Below are 22,689 nucleotides of genomic sequence, written 5' to 3' on the forward strand. Positions count from 1 at the left end.
CCAAATCTTTTTTTATTCTGATTCAGAACGAGCTGGGAATGAAAATGGAAACAAGGGGAGCATGTCCGCATCCACATGTTTCCCAGCCCCACTCTTTCTTAAGGAGTGTAATTACAGTAGACCTTGGAGGTAACCTCAGACCTCCAGCAGCAGCAATAAATGCTATGCACAACCCAATGCCCACTGCAAACATGTTAGTTTGGCACTTACCTTTTGGGTCCTTCTGTTAGCATATTTCCTAGGAGTGCCATTCCACTGCTGTGCTTACAATTAAATACTGAAGCGATGGTCTTGTATAAATACATCAAATATTGTTTGGAAGTGTGCAGGCCAGGCAGTTTCCCAAGTTCAACGGCATCACCCTGTGAACCTAGTTGATCAGAAACAGGACTTTCAATATGCATGGGGAGGAAGTTGACACTTTAAAAGTAAGATAAGATTGTCTATATTGAAGAAATTAGGAAATTGCACAAACAAAACATGGATAATATGTATGCAAAACTTCAGAATTCAGTAGAACAGCACTTCCTAGGAAACGTGTTAGTTAGTGGAAGAATATAGCCTCGCTCCAGGATACAAACGGTAAGCTGTAAGTGTCAAACACTGTTTTGGTCTCCAGGGCTGATGCCAGAACATAACACATGCTCGTGTTACTGTACATCCTGCCGCGTTGCATAACCTGGATCACGACAGACGAGTCGAACCCCTAAAATAAAATAAAGAATGAAATGCCGCACAACAGCACAACTAATGAGGACAAGCAGTGGCAAAGTGTGCTGTAGTAATGACCCAGTTTCTATTCAGTCTTCCTTTTCATCTTCCTGTGGGTCCTTCCAAATAATATAGGCTAGCCTCCCCTCCTTGCTGTCTTCCTCTCCTCTCAAATGAGTGTGTTGTTGTGTTGCACTTGGGTGAATGACGCCCAGCACTGACTGTACGCATGCATGTGTCATGTATGTGTCTGTCAGTGATCTGAGAACTGCTTGCCCCTCTGTTATGACTTGGATTCAGGCTCCCATGATGTATCGGGTTCCACCCAAATCCTGACGCGAGCCGGCTGGCCTGACTAGTACTGATGTCCCCACTACAGCTGTTTGTTTGACTCTCGTTCCATGTGCTCCTGTAGAGACCACCAGACCAGCAGCTGGAATGGGTCTGCAGTAAGGGTGGTCAGTCATGTCTTCCTGACTGTTCCTGCAGTCTCTCCAGACTGCTTTTAGAGACATGAGCACTGGGATCTGCGCTACAGGGGTCTCCACCAGGCCCCAAGGAATGTGAGCCGGGCTAAAGCTTTTGAGCTATGCCACCTGTGCTACTTTACACCACTGTCTCACCACCCACTGCTCGGAGCCAAACAATTGTTGCTATTGTGAAGCGGGGACATTGAGCCGTCTCCTCTCTTCATTTAGCTATGCTTTGTCTTCCGCCTCAGCCCCTCCCTTTCACTAGTATTTGTCTGCTTCCCTTAATGCTCTTTCCTCCTTGTGTACGAGACCCAGTGGACCTAGTCGTCCCTGTGGCTGCTTCCGCATGCAGTCAGTGTACCTGCTGTCCGTGATAGCGCCAGGACGTTGCTCCTGGTTACCGGGCCGTCAGGCAGAGGTGGTGTCGTGTTACCTCACCTTGCTGTGTCACTCTGTGGCTGTATTGTTAACCCCTTACAGCAGGTATAGCAGGGCGTGGAGAGAGACCAGACCAGGCAGTGACTGCCTGCCCGAGGTGTGGTTTCTGTTTGCTTTCAGTCCACGCTGGGTTTTCGTTTCGGCCAGGGGGGAGTCGGCAGACGAGGGGGTGTTTGAAGCACTGTTTTCACACCGGACCGGACCCAGCATTCTTTTCTGGCATTTTGGCGCAACCCTCGGCTAAGTAATCATTGTAGGCATGGTTGTTTATATTTTCAAGGCTACTACTTGTACAGTTTGTGTCAGAAACCTGGACTTTGATCTCTGCTCTTCATGTTGGAATGGGAAAGCAATGAAAGCATGTGGATGATTAAACCCTAAGGTAGGAGGTCCCCAGGGCTTGGTCAGCCAAAAGAGAATATGTTGTAAATGTTTATGTATGTGATATAATCGAAGATTGGTTCTGTTTTATATAGACTAATTATGATAATGAAAAGGTATTACAATAGGTAATCAAGCTAATGACAGGTCTGATGATAATTATATTATCTCGAGTGGCAAATGAAACCTCATATCTTCAAAACTGTTACTTTTCACGATTCAAATAAAAAAATCTTATCGTACATCATGGCGTAAAATAGACACTGCGTATTTGCTCAGACACCATGACGTGAAATTCTCCATTCATTTTCAATGTGAATTTAATGTTTAAGACTTACGTTTGTGTACAGTGACCCAAATCTGGATGTAGGAGGAAGGGCCATAAAAATAATATAAAATATCTACAAGCTCAAAGCGCGTTCGCACCGCATTTTGAGCCTCTAGATCTGCTACTTTGGTACCTTTTGTAGTTATAATGGAGATAAGAGGTTCCTGCCTGATATGGCTTAGTTGCTAGTTCTTTCTGATACAGAATGAAGAGGGAAACTCAATATATTTGATCAGTGCAACAGTAATCAATTTGATTAATTACTGTATATAAAGAAAAACATCGCAAAGTTCAACCTCATAACATGTCATACAATGAAGTATAACTTTGGACGTAAGAGTTTAATCAGACTTATCAATTTAGTTTATTATAAACAAGGATTTAGAGTATTAAAAAAAACATGCTTTTGATTATCTGATGCTTCAAAAAAGTAAACGATTGAATAATCGCTAAGAAACTAATCATAGCGCTAATTATTACATTTCCTCCTTATTACTTTAAAATGTGAGATTCTCACTATTGACTGGACTGACCCCCATGGTGTGATCCTGTCTTCTTTTGTTTGCTCACATGAGCAGCAGCTAAAGCGTACTTGCTTTTCTAGCTCAGTCTGTTGTTGGTTGTCTTGTTTTTCTAGCCGTGGCGTGCAGTGCACTTGTATGGGTCTGTTGCCTAGCTGGTTCTAGCAGCGCGGCCGGCCACAGAGCAGCACACAGCCGGCTAATGAGTGCATTCTTAATGAGGAGGCCCAGGTGGATTCATATATCATCCCTCGGCGCCCAGGCCTCCAGCAACTGGATTTACACAGCCATGACAAATGGTCATCCATTCCAACTTGTTGGGAGGACCCCCCCCCTATCAGTATCACCCACCCACCCACCGTCCTCCACACACACACACACACACACACACCGCCTCAACCACGCTAAAGAGTCCATGTTGAACTTAATTAATCTGCATAATTAATTACCTGACATGAGATATTACTGGATGTGTGAGGGCAGATCTGTGATAAACCTCCCATCTGGTCCCAGGGTCATTAATCAGGGCTGAATAAAAGGAGCCACTGAACCTTCTCTAACACTGAGCTCACCACCGCCGTACAGACGGAGACCTCCCATTGATGACGGCTAGGACATGGTCGTCATCATCACTCCCCCAAAATGTTTGGTGGGAGTGGTGCAACTCTGTGTGGGGGGTCCCCGGAACTTCCCGGCCCGGTTCTGGCGAGCCGCCCCGTGTCCGAAAAGGTCGAGAAATGACATGAGTTACTGTGTGGGGGAATTAGCAGTTATCTATCTCTCTCTCTCTCTCATATGCACACTCCACATTGTAATTAGCAGGAAACAGTGCAACACTCTCTCTCTCTCTGTTTCTAGCACAACAGCGCCACTGAGTCACTTTTGCCCCTATTGGTACCCTGTGTTGTAGTATACAACATGCTGTGTACTTGTACAATGTACTTTTACGTGAATATAGCATGTTGTATACTACAACACCCTGAACATAGGGACGGACATAGGGATGGACATAGGGACATTGCTGTTCCTTGGAGTGGCTGCACCACTCAAAAACACCAGCAGCACGTGCGTGCGTGCACGCTTAGTGCATGGCGCTGTGTGCTGATCCAGATGTGTGTGTGCTTTGTGTCTGTGCAGAGTACAGCCGCTTTGAGTCCAAGATCCACGACCTGAGGGAGCAGATGATGAACAGCAGCATGAGCTCGGGATCGGGCTCCCTGCGCACCAGCGAGAAACGCTCCCTCTATGTCAGGTACAGTTCAACAAAACACGTACACACACTCCTCATCAAGGGCTGAGCTCCACTAACTGTCCGCCCTCTCATAACAAATAGTTAGCCTAGGAATCAGACCATTATGATGTTCGACCGCATGTCTGACCATTGTTTCCGCATGTCAGCCCGTTTGGTGTGTCGGATCTGCGTGTGCATTTCTGTCCCTTGTCTACTGGATTGCAGTATGCATGGCTTATAGTAGAGATGCTCCGATCAGTGACCGATACCATCACTGATGATCGGCCGATACCGATACTGATCTTGTGAAATGATGCGAATTTTAATATTTCCAAAATTATTACGTCAAAACCTACGTGAAAGCTGTTCCTGTGTGTGTACTGTGTAGGCCTGTCACAAAAATGTAAAATGATATTATACTCTATCTGACATTTATACCACTTAAATGGTTCAGTTTCTCCAGATTGGGTAAATTGCCGATCACAGATACGTTGAATGCTGATTATCGATCAGAGTGAATATCGGTCGATATGGCCAATCAACGATCGCTGGTCGATTATCTGAGCATCTCTAGCTTGTAGATATGGGCTGGTAGGCCAGAGGACGGCTCTAACCAACTTACTAACAGAACTAAGATCTAAAGAATCTGCACTTAGAGATGGTTCTGGTGGAGCGGGTAGCGAGTAACGAGGAGGGCAGAGATATTAGTTTGCCATTTCCTTTGCATCTCTGTTCTCCATCATATGTCTGCTGTCTGAGCTCACACACACGTTGCTCTGCGTTCCAAATGAACATTTACAGTACATACTGTATGGATGTTTATTTGGCTTGTGATTAAAGATATCAAATGTTAAACGTGACGTGGTTACACCAAGCACAGCCACCTGCCTTTTTAAAAAGGGAGCTGTTGTTTTGAATAGAGGGAGACCATGGATCATTTGTCACCTTTTGCACCCGTGCATGTTAAAACCGTTCATATTCCCAGTGCAAGTGGTTGTGTTTTTCTTCGACACTTAAAGATCATCCACGCTGGAATTGATTTCACTGAGCTCTGTGCTGTGATGTAACTCCCCCTTATTACATCACAAGTTCACAACGACTGAGGCCTATATTTAATATTTACTTCAGTAAATGGTCTTAATGTTTTAGAATAAATCTGACCGTCTCGCAAGCCACAGGTCCAACGCGATCTCAAAACGCATGCAATCCCTCCCTCCCATACCTGCAATTACCGTAATTCCTCTAACCTTGTGCATGCATTGTAAGTATGTCTTTACCATATAGAGACCACCAGCCCACCCCCTATACTCCCACCGCCCCCTAGTGATCAGAGGGTGCATTATTGATTTTTAATGGTGATGAATCATGATATGAAAATAGCAATGATCTCTCAACGCCTATTTATAGGTCTGTCCAATTGTGTCCAGAGGCATTTTGGTCTGTGCCCTTTGGAAATCGAAAATGAACTCGCAGAGCAGAGGTTCCAGACTACTTAGCATTTGCGTATTGGTCTCATAAATGCCCTGTCTTAGATAAAGGCCCATGTGCTTGTGATTCTGTGTAAAAAGAAAGACAAATGTTGTGTGTGTGTGTGTGTGTGTGTGTGTATATATATATATACCGGTTTATATATAGTTACTTATGGTTTGATGCCGTGTCGATTTCGTCGACTAAAACTAAGACGAAAAATGTTCGACTACCTTTTTTCACTGACGAAAACTGAATGAAAACTAAGCTATGATGACTAAGACTAAATATATTGACAATTTCGTCAACAAATAAAAAACTAAAATGTTAGGAAGGGACTAGTGGCCAAGAGATCCAGTATAAGTAATTTTACACTCTGTTGCATGCTGAAAATAGCTGACGCGTTGTGAGCTTGTAGATCGGCTATTTTTAAGTGTAAAATCGAGCCATTACGATGACATCAAGGCCCGCCAAAACACATTTTAGTCGACTAAATCATCTGTAGATTTAGTCGACTAAAATCTAAATCTAAATCAACTAAAACTAGACTAACACTATAATACATTCCAGGTGACTAAAATGTGACTAAGTGAAAACCATTCAAGAGACTCAAATGACTAAAACTAAAATCGAAATTTGCTGCCAAAAACAACACTGGACGCAAGGCCGATAATTCTATTGGTTTTGTGCCGTAGTTTACATGGCGAAACCGGGCCATTTAGCCGGTTGACACTTGCGTCACCGTCAAAGATGTGGATGAGCAAGTATTTCCTGTCCCATCCATTGGATTGTTGTTTTGATGACAGACACTCTGAGAGCCCACTTTATATAACGCACGACCTTTGGCTCTGCGCGTGTTTGTTATCTCACTTTGGGCTGCTCGCCAGACCGAATGGAAGCTGATTTACAACAGGTGGCTCCCCACAGTGCTCCGATGAAATCAGTCATGAAAGGACCACGGAGGGTCAAGGTGAAAGATATTAAATACATTGTGATGTAACTTCACAGACCCAAGTGCTTCACTGCATTTCCAGCTAACGGATGTACTTCACTTCCTCACAGGGTTTCGATTAATTTACCCCCCCCCCCCCCCAAAAAGTTCAAATATGGAATGGAGAGATGGGATGTTTCTGCCCGACAGCAACGATATAGGAGTGCATATAGAACTTTGAAGATGAATATAGTAAAAGTCTATTTCCTATAGGCTGAGGGGAGGTCTAGCTGCTGTGAGTGAGACTTGCGCTGCCTAGCCTGCTCCTGTGGGTGACTAAGCCCACAGTTATGTAGGAAAAAAGTGGTCTAGTTAGCTGGCGGCTGCCATGTCCTCCTCCCTGGCCCATCCTCAGGAATGCGGAGGCGCTAAGCCTCTCTAAGGTGTGTGCTCAGAGAACACACGTGCACGCATGTAACCCATGCTTATTCTCCCACACTGTGGAGCTCAGAAGCTCTCTTTTGTGGCACTAGCAGCGTTATTTATGCCTTGTGCTAATTTTCACATTTGCACTGAATTCTTTCTGCAAGACTTTGAATGAAAGCTTCCACCAAAATTGCATCTTATGTTATATTCAGCAGCACAGCGAGCTCACTCAGCCGCTGTTTGAAGGCCATATGAGAAAATGCACTTTGCCCACTTCTAGCGGTCAAGGTCGGCTGTGGCTCAGGAGGTACAGCAGGTCGTCCAATGATCCCTGGGTCGGCGGTTCGAATCCCGGCTTCTCCTGTCCACATGTCGAAGTGTCTTTGGGCAAGACACTGAACCCTACATTGCCTCCAATGAGTCGGTCGGTGTGAGTCTGTCACCATCGGTGTGTGAATGTGGGAAGTGAGGAGGCTGGCGTTGACTGTTCACCGCTTCACCTCCCAATGTATGAATGAATGAACCATTAAAAGCGCTTTGAGCACTTGGAAAAGCGCTATGAAAATGCAATTATAAGGTTTTTGCCTGGATAGAGAAATGTTCGGCACCCCCCCCACCCCCTTAAGACATTTCCACTGTATCGTAGTATGCATGCGTGGCCTGTAGATATGGCCTGGTAAGGTCAGAGGACGGCAGAACCTGTAAAGCAGGTATTAAATAGACGTGTAAATGTCTGTGGGATTTCCTGTCTGACAAGGTGGTGGCACATGCAGTCACACACACTACCCATGTTTATGTTACCACAAAGAACGCACTGTGTCTAGTAACAGCATTTTGAAATGTCACATGGGACGCCTGCTGTCACACGCACGTGTTTGTTTGCAGCATGCCCCCATGCCATATGACCCTGAGACCTGAGACGGGGGATATTGATAACCTGGTGGACTTCTTGTCTGTCTCGCGTGCAGGGCTTTGTTCGACTACGACCGGACCAGAGACAGCTGCCTGCCCAGCCAAGGCCTGAGCTTCTCCTACGGCGACATCCTACACGTCATAAACGCCTCGGACGACGAGTGGTGGCAGGCGAGGCTGGTCACGCCTCATGGCGAGAGCGAGCAGATCGGGGTCATTCCAAGCAAGAAACGGTACGACCTGATCCTGGACTCTCTCTCTCTCTCTCTCTCTCTCATGCATCAAAACGCCATGGGGGGGGGGGTTTATGCTAACACTATTCCTGACTGTCACAGTGCACACCAGTGTTGTCATAAGCGACTTTGGGCTTGTTTTACTGTAAAATCTCTTGTAAATACTGGTAGTTGTGGGTTTTTTTTTTGGGGGGGGGGGGTTCTCTTCAAACATTTTCATGTCATGGACCCCCAAATGTATATGCATTTGTCCACCTGGAAATTGTTTGTGCAAGGGATGCCCATACAAGATTTAATGTGTATTTAAAATGTTCCAAAAACATTCCAACATTTTCCACTTTTTCCCCCCATAGATTATTTTGAAAATAGCAGATCACAGTTTATTACACAACGCTTATTATTCTTTCAAATAGCTGATTTTAAAGTGTTTAAATTGTCCGCTAAGTCACTTCTTTTGGGCTTGTTTTCATAAACCAGGTTTGCTTTATTTCTCTCGCAAAATCCGGCAACACTGGTGCACTGCACACACAATCCCACGTCATTGTGTTCGGCCCAGTGCCACAACAAAAGTCTGACCATGTCTCTCCCATTTTCAATGCAGAGTGGAGAAAAAAGAGCGGGCCAGGTTAAAAACGGTCAAATTCCACGCCAGGACGGGCATGATTGAATCAAACAGGGTAAGTGTAAAGGGGGAGGTCCTCTTCCCTCGGTACCACATACAGGCCTCTTGTTAAGAGCTGCTGCCGCCTCTGGGCTCCCAGGGAGATGGCCTATTTCCCCCCCAGTGTGGGAACAGGACGGCAGTGCCTGCTCACTGAAGGAAGCCCAGAAAAGGGCTCAAATTACTGAGATCTTAGCTTTTACTCACACACAATGCCAGAGAAGACAAGAGATCTCCATACATGCCACACACAGCTCATCATGTGCTCGGTGGTGGCATTCAAAATGTCATTGTTGGGGAAAACCCTGGCACGTATTGTACATTTTGATTTTAAAATATAGGATGGCTATTGGCTATGTTTTTATTATCCAATAATCCATTATTTTATTTTAATTATAAATATGATGCATGTTCCCTTTGCCTGAATCTGTCATTCATTTTCACCCCAATTATTTGCTCGTCATATTCATTATTTGACCGTCGCGTATCAGACTTTTACATTTTTGTTTTGTTTTTCTTTGCATTCATGCATGTGTTTAGCGTCCTCATTGAAAACCCATTCTGTTGTTGTTGTGTTCTTTTCCTCATCATCACCACCACCACCACCCTTGCACCCTCCTCCTCCATCCATGCATCTCCTCCAAGCAGCCGGTCAAAGTAAAGCGCAAAAAAAGCTTCAACCTCTCACGCAAGTTCCCGTTTTACAAGAGCAAGGAGAACATTGTGCAGGAGTTGGTGGAATCCGAACGTGAGTACCACCAGCTGTGTGACCGAGGGGGGCTGCTGCTGTCGCCCTCCCCTCCCTCCTCCCCCCCCCCTTTCACGCTTCTCAACCTCGTCTCCTCACTGCTCATCTCTCCGCTCGCCTCCAGGGGGGTGGACAGGACAACCACTGTCGATCCCCTTCTCATGCTCCCAGAGAAGGACCCCCACAACCCAGGGACTCTCTCTGGTGTCTGTCCCTTTTTGTCTTGTCTGTCTGTATTTGGGCTCCAGAGGAGTCTAGTGTGTTGCTGCTGGCAGGTGTGTGTGTGTGTGTGTGAGTGTGTGTTTTTTCTTGTCTTGGCATCTAACAACAGGCTTCCATAACACAGTGCCACTGCTGCTACTGCCCCCTGCTCAATCCCCAGTCAATCCTTCCAGTCAGTCCCCTGACCCACCGCAAAAGAATCTGCTTAATTGGACTGAAGGTTTTGAACACTAACGGGTCACAATCCCATTTTAATGGGATTGTGGGCCTGCGTAAATGAAAGGCCTTGGCTTACTATGAATAAAAGGGGGGGCTCCGGCTTAATGAGCACAGTGCAGAGCCATGTGTTGGTGGGCAAGGCGAGCACACAATCCACACACATACCACTTCTCTCTCTCTCGCTCGCTCTCTGTCTTTTCTCTCTCCCAGCTCTCACTAACCACCTATTCTTCTTCCTGTCTGCCTCTCTTCTCTTGGTTTCTGCTCTCACCTGTCGGGACCCCCTAGGACTTCCCAGGGTTAAGCGATGACTTTTATGGATCAAAGAGTTTGAGTAAGTGTGTGGTTGTACTGTGTCAAGCAGCCTGTCCCCTGAGCTCAGAGCGAAATGCTTTGTCACTGACTGCAGACCCAGCTGGCAATGGCTGAAACCACACACATTCAGACGCATACACAGTACACACACAAGACATGCACCCACCAACTTGCGTTCAGTTCACAAACAAGCGATGGATATATTGTGCATAACACATTTCCCAACGGGTGAGAGCAGGCTTTAGGCTTTGTCTGAACATCCTCACAAGCAAGGGGGGGGGGGGGGGGGTCGCAGTAAAGCAGGGCATTTTTGGATAAACATCGGGGTGTTCCTATGCCTAGTTTGAGATGCTTTTCCCTACAGTTTTTCCCTGGTCTGCCTGCACTTCCTGTAGCCAGACAGCATGTCTTCTCTGCCCTGTTCCTGACATATATAGACCATTAGACCCAGAACTAGCAGAAGGAAACACTGGCGAGGGAAGGCCGCTCATTTGGGACATAGTGTCACAGGAAGTGCTTAATCTCTGATTGTTTTTCACCCTTAAAACCACTTCCCCAATGTAGGCAGAATGAAAAGCCGCAGCACCAAGCAAGACTTCTGCTTTCCTTGCTTTTTTCTTTCTTTCCTCCTTTTACTAGCATAGGCCTAGTTGATTAAAGGACAGGGACTTAATGTGTGGGACATATTCTCACTCATCTCAGGAGAACACCTACAGCTCTGAGATGAGTGAGAATATGTTTCACCTGCATGAAAACTGAGCACATTTCTATTGGTGGCATTTATCTTTTGAAGAGATCTGCAACCCTAAACATTTTGTCTTATCCTTCCCAGAATGCTTGACATCCAACACGAGCGACAGTGAAAGCAGCTCAAGTGAGTCTTTTACCGTGTCTTATGCCATTCATATCATCATTTTAGATCATATAGGATCCGGAATATCCTCATTTGTTTCCTATGTCTAATGAATGTAGACTTAAATAATGTGTTTCCAGTTACTGCACCAATCAGTTTTTTTCCAATGCATGAGAATAAGACGTCTTGCCAGAAGCGTCACAAAAGCGACAAGGTCAGATTGATATTTAGGCAGGGGGATAGTATCAGGAAAGACGCGAAATAGGGAAATAATAGGGGATGGCTCTATGGGAAACTGTAACACATCTGAAATAGTATCAAATATAGCTGACCAAAAAGACTGTAAGGCTGGACAGGTCCAAAACATATGAAGAAGATTAGCTGGAGCCTGGTGGCATCTATCGCACGTTGGATCAACACTATCATAAATCCTGGCTAACCGAACCTTGGTCCAGTACACCCGGTGGAGAAATTGACATTGCAACACCCCATGTTTAGCACATATTGATGAAGAATGAAAACGACCCATAATGGCCTCCCAGGTTTCATCAGAAATTTCTTCCTCCAGGTCCTGGGCCCAAACATCCTTATAGGCAGTGGTTGAGGGTAAATTAAGGTCAAATAATGAGGTATAGAGTGACGATATCTTTCCCTTAAGACTAAGAGGAGCTGACGCTATAATTATGTCTATAGGTGAATTAGGTGGAATAGTCGGGAAACTAGTAAACTTTTTGCGAACAAAATTACGGACTTGCAAGTAACGGAAAAAGTGGGTTCTGGGTAGCTTATACTTTTGAACAATCTGGTCAAACGAAACGAACCTTTTGGTGCTTAGTTAAATGACCTTATGTCACCTTAAAGGGCCTTTTGCAACTAGAGCTTATTTTAATGTTTAGGACACAAAAAAACTGTTTCCTGGGTTTGACGCCATGTTCATGACCAAAAACCTGTCATGCAAATGTGATCTCACTTCCTTCCTGGACTACAAAGTCACATCTCCATGCAGCCCTCCCCCTCTCCACAAGGAGGGAAGTGCACTAAAGCATTATGGGCATTGTAGGAATTCAGAAATCCAGTCAAACCCTATAGTCAAACACACAGACTTTAATATTAACATTGAGTGAATTCAGTCTCTTCCAGCAGTGAAATGTCCTTTTAAGAGAGGTCAACCTAAATGACAACGGCAACAAAGAATCACGTTGGGATTGACGCCAGAAGCGTAGATTAACTTTTGTCTGGCAGCCCGCCAACAGCGTAGCCTACGTTTTCTAGGCTTTATATTCTTTAATCCATGTTTTGATCTGATCTCATCGATAGCTGTCTCTCGTTAGCAGTGGCCATTTTGAAGATCTCTGGGACACCCAAATTATATTGTAAAATCAATGTTAATTTAACTCAGAGTGTACAAATCGACCTGTCAGGGTCCATTTGATTCCATTTGTACACTCAGAGTTACAGACCCATAAGGGTCCATTTGGTTCCAAACTATTATTTAGCAAGGGACCCCCTGGAACCCCCTTCAAGGACCCCTGGGGGTACCGGACCCCACTTTGCAAACCATTGTTCTAAGCCACCCCTGGACTTGTGTCACGGCTCTCACTTTTAGAAACCTGATCTGATTTCTATAAGTGAGACGTATTCACTGATGATTTTGTTTTTGCATTACAGAGGGCCAGGAGGACACAATTCTCTCTTATGAGCCAGTCATTCGACAGGAAAGTAAGTGAAACCTTCCACCACCAGTGTTAATTTTGACAGCAAACTGATTTAGTTTTAGTCATAGTCTTTTCGATTTTTTGGCAGGCCGTGATGGTGTCGTAATGCCCTGATTCATACTTTGCCTCGTGCCAAAAATAGCCAGAGCTACAATCGGCTATTTTCAGAGCACTACAACTACCCTCCTGCACCCAAGCATGCATAACATGACTTGTCTTGTCTCCACTAGTCCTGCGCTATATTTTAGTCTGGTGTTTAGTTCTTGTCAAAATTGTCAGGATATTTACTCATAGTTTAGTCTTTATTTAGTTTGAGTCAGCATTAGTGCGGTGCGGAGCTCCAGGGGGCTGTTGTGGCACTCGCTCGTCATCGCTCACGAGGCGTGTTTCGGTCCGAAACACACCATGGCGGCTTGTAAACGGGAGAATGGTCATCGCTCCGAAGCCGCGCTGACCCGTTAAAATCAGCCCGTGCCACTCCCACTCCCCTCCGCTCGTATCCTCTGGTTTTAGTTAGTTTTTACAAGTGTAAAAGCCAGGTAGTTGACGGACGTGTTTTTGAGGGGCAAGCATAGGAGTTTGTGTAAACGCAAACATTGAAGACAAAATTGAGGACGGAAATTGTGGTTGGCCCGGAATGAGATGATGTCTGATAAGAGCGCCCCATGTCATAGGTTTAGTCCTCTGAATGAGATGATGTCTGATAAGAGCGCCCCATGTCATAGGTTTAGTCCTCTGAATGAGATGATGTCTGATAAGAGCGCCCCATGTCATAGGTTTAGTCCTCTGAATGAGATGATGTCTGATAAGAGCGCCCCATGTCATAGGTTTAGTCCTCTGAATGAGATGATGTCTGATAAGAGCGCCCCATGTCATAGGTTTAGTCCTCTGAATGAGATGATGTCTGATAAGAGCGCCCCATGTCATAGGTTTAGTCCTCTGAATGAGATGATGTCTGATAAGAGCGCCCCATGTCATAGGTTTAGTCCTCTGAATGAGATGATGTCTGATAAGAGCGCCCCATGTCATAGGTTTAGTCCTCTGAATGAGATGATGTCTGATAAGAGCGCCCCATGTCATAGGTTTAGTCCTCTGAATGAGATGATGTCTGATAAGAGCGCCCCATGTCATAGGTTTAGTCCTCTGAATGAGATGATGTCTGATAAGAGCGCCCCATGTCATAGGTTTAGTCCTCTGAATGAGATGATGTATGATAAGAGCGCCCCATGTCATAGGTTTAGTCCTCTGAATGAGATGATGTCTGATAAGAGCGCCCAATGTCATAGGTTTAGTCCTAGTCGCTGGTTTGAGCAAACGGACGGTTCATTGTGTGTTCTGACATTGTTGCTTTGGCTCTCTCTCACCCCTCCCACTATCTAACTTGCAGTCCACTACACGAGGCCCGTCATCATTCTCGGCCCGATGAAGGACAGAATAAATGACGACCTCATCTCGGAGTTCCCCCACAAGTTTGGCTCCTGCGTCCCTCGTGAGTTCATGAAGCTTTTTTATCACAATTTAAACATCACGATAAATGTCACAGGTGGGGTGGAAGGGGCCGTCTGGACGAAAGACGGCTGTGGAACTTGAAGGACAACGGGACGTATAAACACTTCCTGTTTTCTAATTCACAACTACTACTACTACTTTGGTGTTGAAACTTTGAATTTCTCTAACTATAAACTTTCACGACAGAACAAATATAATTTATGAAAAGGCTACTACAGTGAAGTCGGTTCACGGAAGTCGTTGTAGGCTATGTGGGGATTATCTGACACTAAATTATACTAAATTGCTTTTAGGGTCAATATAAGTAAAATAATATAGCCTTTCCATGAGTATCTTTTCATATTTTTCCAGAAAGAATACAAATCGCCAATAGCACATTTACAAGTTATGAATCTTGAACCTCTGCTGTCTGCTGTAGTAAATACGGCAGTGTGTTTGAATCTGCATGCAGGGCTCTCGCCCTCCCACCCCTCACTGGGGAGAAATTGGGTAGGAAAAACGGGGACGCCACAGGAGGACATCAGAACATCAATTTAGACTCTGGAATCTGTTACAGTTGGCAGATTTACTTTTGTATATATTTAGTTGATTAACCTCCCCCCTGTCTTTCATCTTGAACTTTTAAAGTTTACTGTCATATCACAAGGTAGCAGCCATAAAAGAGTGCCAACAATTTGAAGTCGCAAAATTGCAGATACTAAAAGACAGGACACACTATCAAATCTGCACCAAATTTCCAGAACGGCCTGTTATAGAGCCACCAGGAGGCCGACTTTTGAAAAACACATCTTTTGATATTACTCCAAAAATCACACCCATGTGAACTGAGTGGTGCAGCCCCCCCCCCCCCCCCCCCCCACCTCTCTCTCTCATTAGCAGGCAACATTGCAGCACTATCTCTCTCTCTGTTTCTGGCGCCAGTCATATACTCGTGATCATGGTGGACACATAGGTACATAGGTGTACATGGACAATGCTGGTTCTAGGAGTGGTTGCACCACTCAAAAATCCCACAAATTGTTACACACTATCTCTATAGTCATGTGTTCCAGACGGATCTGTTCGATATTTCATATTCCATCCTAACTGGCTAACATTGCCTTTCAAAGTTTGCAGGAGTAGCCCGTTTTGAACAAAAAGCCTCAAATCATGAATGCAACGTGCAATTTACGTGAAATCTTTCACAGACTTTCCTACTATAGTCCGGCAAATATTGTCTACATACATACATTCATGAATCCACTTGCTGACTGGCTGTCACTATTGGGCAATTATTTTATAGGGGTTTCTTTGTGACCCTACCACTAACATCCTATGGCAACAAAGCAGCCATTGCCCAAAATGTGCTGACCTCATCACATTTGTCATGACGTCTATGGCCGTTTTTAGCCCAAGGAGTGCATTTTGTGCAAAACTAATGCTTTGAATGGATTCAGAATCATGAAAACACCCTAGTTTGACATGTTGCATGCTACTTAAAGCAAAAGGAAAGTTTGACATTTTTAAAAATGTTGCCTGCCATAGGTGTTAATGGTAGGGTCACAAAAAAGCCCTATAAAAACAATTGCCCAATAGTGACAGCCGGTCAGCAAGTGGATTCATGAATGTATGTATAGACTATTGTATATAGAATATTTTAAGCCAATAAAAAAGACTATATACCAAATTTCCCACCCCATAACCCCGGCTGCTGGACTACTAGGCTGAGGAATATATCCCACCCGTTTCACATTGGCCTGTTATAGCGCCACCAACAGGTGGATTTTTGCAAAACACATTTTTGGAACAAAATGCCTCAAATCATCCAATTGCCATCCAAGGCATAAGAAGAAATGGCACCCTTTTCACATTGGCCTATTATAGCGCCACCAGGAGGCCACAACCTGACCTGCCCTGGTGGAGACCTGCGCCACTTTATCTAGTTTTTATTTTTATTTTTTTACGAATTTTATTATAATTGAAATAACAATTCTGTTTTGTGTAATATGTATTCATTTCGTTTTGAAGAGGGCTCGCTGGTGTAAGTTACTAATTTACTATGTGACTGTGTCTGGAGTTGGAGGGCGGAGTGCAGCGCACTGCTCTGGCTGTTTCGAGCTGCTGCTCTGGTGGTGGTTGTTGTTGCTACTTGCTAACTTGTTGCTATCGATGGCTGTGCTCTGGTTTGCATACCATGCATGCAAACATGATTTATAAGATTTTGATAACGTCGGGGTTTCATGTTGCACTGCGGTCTCGTTAACCCAGCTGGTTGCGGTGAAATGGTGAATAATATAACCTAATGTCGTCCTGACCTAATCAATCAACGTCACCGTGGTAAATGCTCCATATAACGCTCCGTTAATGTTCACTGCATACACGTAAGATACAGGCAAGTTACATGATGATGACCTGCACGCAATGTTACTGTCCACTGTACAGGCTATTTAGTTTCCAAAATGCTTAGTATTGTAGCCGTCGTCGCGTGGTGTGTCCAAAATAACTGCCTTGAGCGGTGCATTGGTGGTTTGTATGTCTATTCTTTTGGACACAGTCTGTGACGCACATTACGCTTATGGGGTTGAGAGGCAATGATTGATGTAAACTACTAATAGGCTATAGCCAAGTTGGCAGTTTATAATAATATTGATAATAATTGTAGCTCTGTTGGGGACGGTTTGCGAACGGGGACTGGACATAACTGCATCACTTCAGAGGAATTACATGGAGCTGCTACTTGTTTACTCACTCCTGGAATCTATTAGAATGGTGGAAATGGAAGATTAACAGCTAACGTGTTGAATGTGAGTTGCATAAACTAACAATTGAAACACGGCCAATGGCCATATAGTGGCTTTTTTCTCTCTAGCTCTCTCTCTCTTTGATGAGAACTCTAATCTGTGTTTACAAAGTTGTGTGAGTTCATGTAAGAAGAATGTTGTGTGTGTATGTGTGCCACTTTGTTCGTCTTTGTATATGCCTTTGTATATATGTATAATCAAGTGTGTTGTGTACTCTATAGTAAAGGTGTGTGTGCAAATGTGCTCTAGTAAATGTGATTGAATATCAGTCTCTATTAGTACGCATAATCTGTCTTCTTTGTCTCTCTGCAGACACGACTCGTCCGAGGCGAGAGAATGAAATGGATGGCCAGGACTACCACTTTGTCGCATCGCGAGAGCAGATGGAGAAAGATATTCAAGACAACAAGTTCATCGAGGCGGGCCAGTTCAACGAAAACCTCTACGGGACGAGCATCCTGTCCGTCAGAGCAGTGGCTGAGAGGGTAACTTGCCAATCATATTTCTACATTCTCCCCCAAGATCGGCTTACTATATTGGGTTTGTGCGTGTATTCGGGGGAGGGGACCATTTGTTATGAACGTAACATGCTTTCTGTGAGATCCGAAAATGTCGGATCAGTGTGCAGTGCTGATGATTGTTCATTGTTGATTCCCTTATAAATGTATAACATATATATCCAATCTTTTTGGTTTTTCAGCAGGGAAAACACTGCATTCTGGATGTGTCTGGGAATGCTATAAAACGACTGCAACAAGCACAACTATATTCAATTGCCATCTTCATCAAACCAAAATCCATTGAAGCCCTAATGTGAGTCTCTCAATGTATCATAACAAATGATTTGTTTTTGACATGTCAGAATTCTCAACAATATTTTACAATTGTCTGCAATAGTAGTGCCTTCTCGTGTCTTTCAGGGAAATGAATAAGAGGCAGACATATGAGCAGGCCAATAAAGTCTTTGACAAGGCAATTAAGCTGGAACAAGAATTTGGAGAGTATTTCACAGGTAAGGGTTTGATTTATTGAATACTTTATTAGTCGGAAAAACAAAAGGGTCCTGCCCATTGTGGCCCTAATGTATTAATTCATCAACACATAAAACACTATTATAGGTTGGCTAGGTTCCACTGTATTTGGCTTCAGTCCAAGTACAAGGAACTCAGTCACCACGACCTCTGTCATTTGGATTCCATAGATGTCTTCTATTAGCCGGGGAGCCACAGGCCCACAATTGGACAGGACCTGTGATGTCATGTCGTACTTTTTATTTGTGTTTTTTTTTTTCCTATTCACTTGGTCATTAACAGGTTTACTGCCACCTGCTGGACGCAAAGCCAACCTCAGACTGGCTCCCGAGGTGATTTAGAGGGTGAACACACAGGACGGATATCCTGTTGTGGGCGTCCATCTTAATGCTAAATAAATAGCGTCAATGCTAGCGAGCTAAAATATAGCCATCCTTGCTCTAGAAAGCGCCAATGTTTCCATGTAGACCACCGGATAATCAGCAAAGACCTCCGAACATCGCGCGTTTTATCCAAACCACGGAAGGCTCTGTAGATTTCGAGTTATTCAGCTTTTAGTCAGCCTGTATAATGGGAGGCGGGCGGGAGCGTTCACATGGTTTCACTAATTGCTCTAGGACAAAATGTTTTAGTTTAGCTTTAGTTTATTCCACGAGTTCAGACATCAGGACCATCTAACCCAGTGGTTCCCAAACCTTTTGAGCCTGTGACCCAAAACAGACATTATATGTTTGCCCAGGACTCAAACTAGTGGAATTTCTTAGATTGATTTGTTTGTTTTTAACATTTATACATTTTTATTTCTAATATTTTTGTATATATATATATATATATATATATATATATATATATATATATTCTTTAAATGTAGGAACATTTTACTCCAGTCGCGATCCATAAAAATTGATCCGTGACCCAAATGTCTGGGAAACAGTGATCTAACCTATCCACACGTCGTCCTCCCCCCCCCCCTCTCTCCCCCTCTCTCCCCCCCCCCCCCCCCCCCTCTCTCTCTCTCTCTCTCCAGCCATTGTACAGGGTGACTCATTAGAGGAGATCTACAACAAAATCAAGCTAATCATCGAGGAGCAGTCTGGTCCCTATATCTGGATCCCCTCCTCAGAGAAGCTCTGAGCTCACAGCTGGCCCTGTTCCCCCTTCCCTGTGCAGATGACCCTGTACCCCCCCCCTACCAAGAGACCCAACCTAGTCCCATATAAACCCCCGGAACCCCCCCCCCCCCCCCGTATACCCATGCCCCCCTTTTTTGCAGATATGTTTCATATCAAATTTCAGTGTCATCATTATGTTACTCTACTGAAAAAAAGACGTCTTATCACCATTACTGTGACTGTGCACACCCCCCTGCATGAGTTTCTCAACAAATCCATTCAAGACTGGATATGCCATTCCAAATGAATTTGTCCAAAAAAAAGAAGGGGAGGGGGGGAGGAATAAATCCTTTTTTCCCCTTTTTCTTTTTTAACGGGTGAAGTGGGACTGACTTCGAAGATCAGAATGTTTTACAGAGTTCCAGAGAAGAGTCGGAATTCGGCGAGGGGGGGGCGGTTGAAGTTACAAAGGGGAACAGGGACAAATCATACCAAGTTGGAACACTTTGTAAATGTTCATCACATGTTCAAAATGAGAAAAAAAGAAAATGAGACACGCAAGACACGCAAAGATGAGAAGTGAAGACCGATTGAAAGGTGGTTGGGTTTTTCTAAGAGGACTGGAGCCCAGCTGATGGTACTGTTCAAGGAGTCGTCTCTCCTGTTTATAAACGACTGAGGAAATCAGTGGAGAAAAGCCTACAAAACTGGTGATCCGCTTATCACAAACCAGCTTGCCGTTCTGGTGGTCTGCCAGCTGCCCTGCCGCGGCCAGATAAAAGACACGTTGGGGAGGGCAGAAACAAAAAGGAAAAGACGTGCATTGTGAATCTACATTTATATTATGATGAAATCACACGATTAAAATTCTAAATAAAAATAAAAAAATCCTGAGATTTTACTACATATTAAAAACTACACATTTTACACTTCACTAGTATTGTCTACTTGGAGGGCTGTTAGATTTCATTTCAATTATTTTATTTTTTTTAATTTCTTTTTTTCCCCCTTTTTGTGGGATTCTTTGCTCGTGGTTTTTAGCTGCTGTGTAAAAAGGACGGAGGTTAGAGAAGTGTAACTGGGCTCTCTGCAAAACACCAAACTGCCTTATATCAAATACCAATTCTGTTTTGTGACCACCTGTTCTCTGTGAGGAAGGCTACACAAAATTGACAAGATGAAGGAAGGGGTAAAAGGAACAATGTTATTTTTTTCCTTTCCCCCCTTTTTGTGTTCACTTCCCGGAGGGCCTGACTTGCGTGCAATAGATAAAATGCAGAGTCTCAGTCCCGTCTCTGTGGGGCACCTTTTCTCACCTGTATTTTAAACCTTAACTAATCGAAGAGTTGGCCTATTGGATTCCAATTTGGATAGCTATCGCCTCCTCACTCATGTTGAGCAGCAGACCACCCTATTACACTCTCTGCCTTCCGAGATGATTCTCTTCTGATTGAATGGTCACATGGTACTGTCCTGTATGCCACCGTGGCGGTGGCCTTAAAACGGGTAGAACAAGACATTAATTGTATTGGATGTCCTAAACAATTAAAGAGTCAATATAACTTGTTTTCAATTGTCCCCCCCCCCCGCCCCCTTTACTCAAAAAGAACACTAAAGATGGGTTTGATTAAACCTATACAGTCGATGCATTGTTCTGGGCAGGTACTGAGCCACTGTGTTGAGCCCTGATGTATGTGTGGGGGTGAGCTAGGCCTAACATACAGATAGGATTCCCCCCCCCCTGTGACTGAAAGGGCAACTTGAGAAATGTGAATGAGGGACGACCGACGGTGCTGTCTCTTTCGTCATGCGACGAAGCATTAATTGGGGCTTTAGTTCAAATGGCATTTTCAGTTTAATCAGAGGATGTATTAAATGTCTCCTTTTTTGTATAAGATGTGAAGATTTCTCAAGACTACTAAGTGTGGTAGCCCTTGCATGAGTTGGCTGTTCGGTACCAACAGGATTCAATTGTCCTGCCTGCCTCATCCTCCTGTGCGGGAACTTGGCACTGTGTTCATGTGTACATGCGAGGGGACATGTCTGACTCATTGAAGATGAAGAAGGAATACTGTGGCCCCCTGACCCCTGTGAACATTTTATTTTCCTCTGGCTTTTGAAGAGGGTTGAAAAGGGCATTTTCTTTTTCTCCTTGGGATAGCCAGACTCAACAGGAAGTGCCCCCTGGGTCGCCCTGCTCTCCAGCTGTAACCTGCAGGCATTTTCTGAACAGGTGTGAACACCTGCCAGGCACAACTGCTAAACCAGCTGTCATTACCTGTGTCAAAACCAAGAGTTCAGGGAATAACCGAAGGGAACAGAGCCATTTATAAACTGCTTGCAGACTGTTTCAAAAGGGTGTGGTGGTAACTGTACAATGTAAATATATGCCCCCAACAGATTCCCCCTCACCTGTGCTTCATGCATGTGTGAAACAAACTGGGACAAACCTGTTTTATAGACCACAAATGTCAGGTAAGTAAAACTTTGAGCTATTCTGAGATATCATTTACATACAAAATGTGCCGTATTGTTGGTATTTCTCTATAGACAAAATCTTTTCAGATGCCTATTGGAACACTTAACTAGTCAGTTTGGGAAGTCGATTTCCTCAAGTAGGGCCTGTCTACATGTGATTTCTTGTGGAACGTGTGAGTGTATAGATTTTTTGTAAAAACAAAATATATATATATATTGTAAAAAACAAAACAATGAGATGCAGGCAGAAACCTACACCACAATATCACAGGAACCAGAAAGGAGTATTGATCAATATCTCATCTAGAAGTTTAGAATTGCTCTTCTGGTGTTTAGTTGAAATACAGCTGACTGTTAACAATGTGTGTGGTATTCATACCTCAGTCAGCCATGTCAAAGCCCAAAGAACTTGATTTTCATTTTGCTCTTTCCATTGAGGTTTGTGGTGTAATCTAAAACAAGGTGGAGCCTGAATGCCTCTGATGTGTGTGTATAATTGATGAGGGCCTTTGTTTCGATGAGAGAAATGACACTTTTTTTTGTTTTCGGGAGGGGGGGGGGGGAAAGAGGGGCAGCGGGGTCGGGTTCTTGTTTGTCCTTTTTGCGAGTGAAGAGTTTATGATACAGCACATACAGTGTGCAGTAAAGTGCTTGCAAACATGAACCCTTTGATTGTACAGTAGCTTCCTTCCTGTCACTGCAGGTGGTACAGCCTATCGGGACACACTATGGCCTGATGGTCTTCCATGTCCTAGTCATGAAGGAACACATGCAGTCCTGCAAGCTTTTGTTTGGGTTTTATTTTGGGACTTGACAAGAGTTTATTTGTTTGAAAATAATAAAATATGTGACTCGGTTATGATTTCCAATGTGTTCTTTATTTATTCCCGCACCCTTCAAATTAGTTCAGGTATAGGTTTGGAAAGTTTTGATCTTTAATCAGGCGAAGAAACGGATCTCATCTATCAATTCATAGAAATATATGGTTTATGTG

General features: G+C 44.1%; 1 protein-coding gene across 13 annotated transcripts in view; it reads left to right on the forward strand.

The window, feature by feature from the left end:
- The window catches only part of dlg3 (discs, large homolog 3), a 154,793-nt gene extending 132,242 nt beyond the window's left edge, over positions 1-22,551 (forward strand). For 8 of the 13 annotated variants that reach the window (XM_080773842.1, XM_080773838.1, XM_080773844.1 and 5 more), the window contains 11 exons: positions 3,990-4,104; positions 7,876-8,052; positions 8,654-8,729; positions 9,359-9,461; positions 11,050-11,091; positions 12,739-12,789; positions 14,173-14,274; positions 17,387-17,559; positions 17,775-17,887; positions 17,995-18,086; positions 19,133-22,551. In XM_080773842.1, coding sequence (XP_080629968.1) covers positions 3,990-4,104; positions 7,876-8,052; positions 8,654-8,729; positions 9,359-9,461; positions 11,050-11,091; positions 12,739-12,789; positions 14,173-14,274; positions 17,387-17,559; positions 17,775-17,887; positions 17,995-18,086; positions 19,133-19,239 — 1,151 coding nt within the window. In that variant the 3' untranslated portion in view covers positions 19,240-22,551. The remainder of the gene's footprint in view (positions 1-3,989; positions 4,105-7,875; positions 8,053-8,653; positions 8,730-9,358; positions 9,462-11,049; positions 11,092-12,738; positions 12,790-14,172; positions 14,275-17,386; positions 17,560-17,774; positions 17,888-17,994; positions 18,087-19,132) is intronic. The other 5 variants (XM_080773836.1, XM_080773837.1, XM_080773840.1 and 2 more) reach the window with 1 other exon arrangement.
- Positions 22,552-22,689: the final 138 nt, after the last annotated feature.

Source organism: Protomyctophum bolini (genome assembly GCF_963924005.1).
Source record: "Protomyctophum bolini genome assembly, chromosome: 10".
NCBI lineage: Eukaryota > Metazoa > Chordata > Actinopteri > Myctophiformes > Myctophidae > Protomyctophum > Protomyctophum bolini.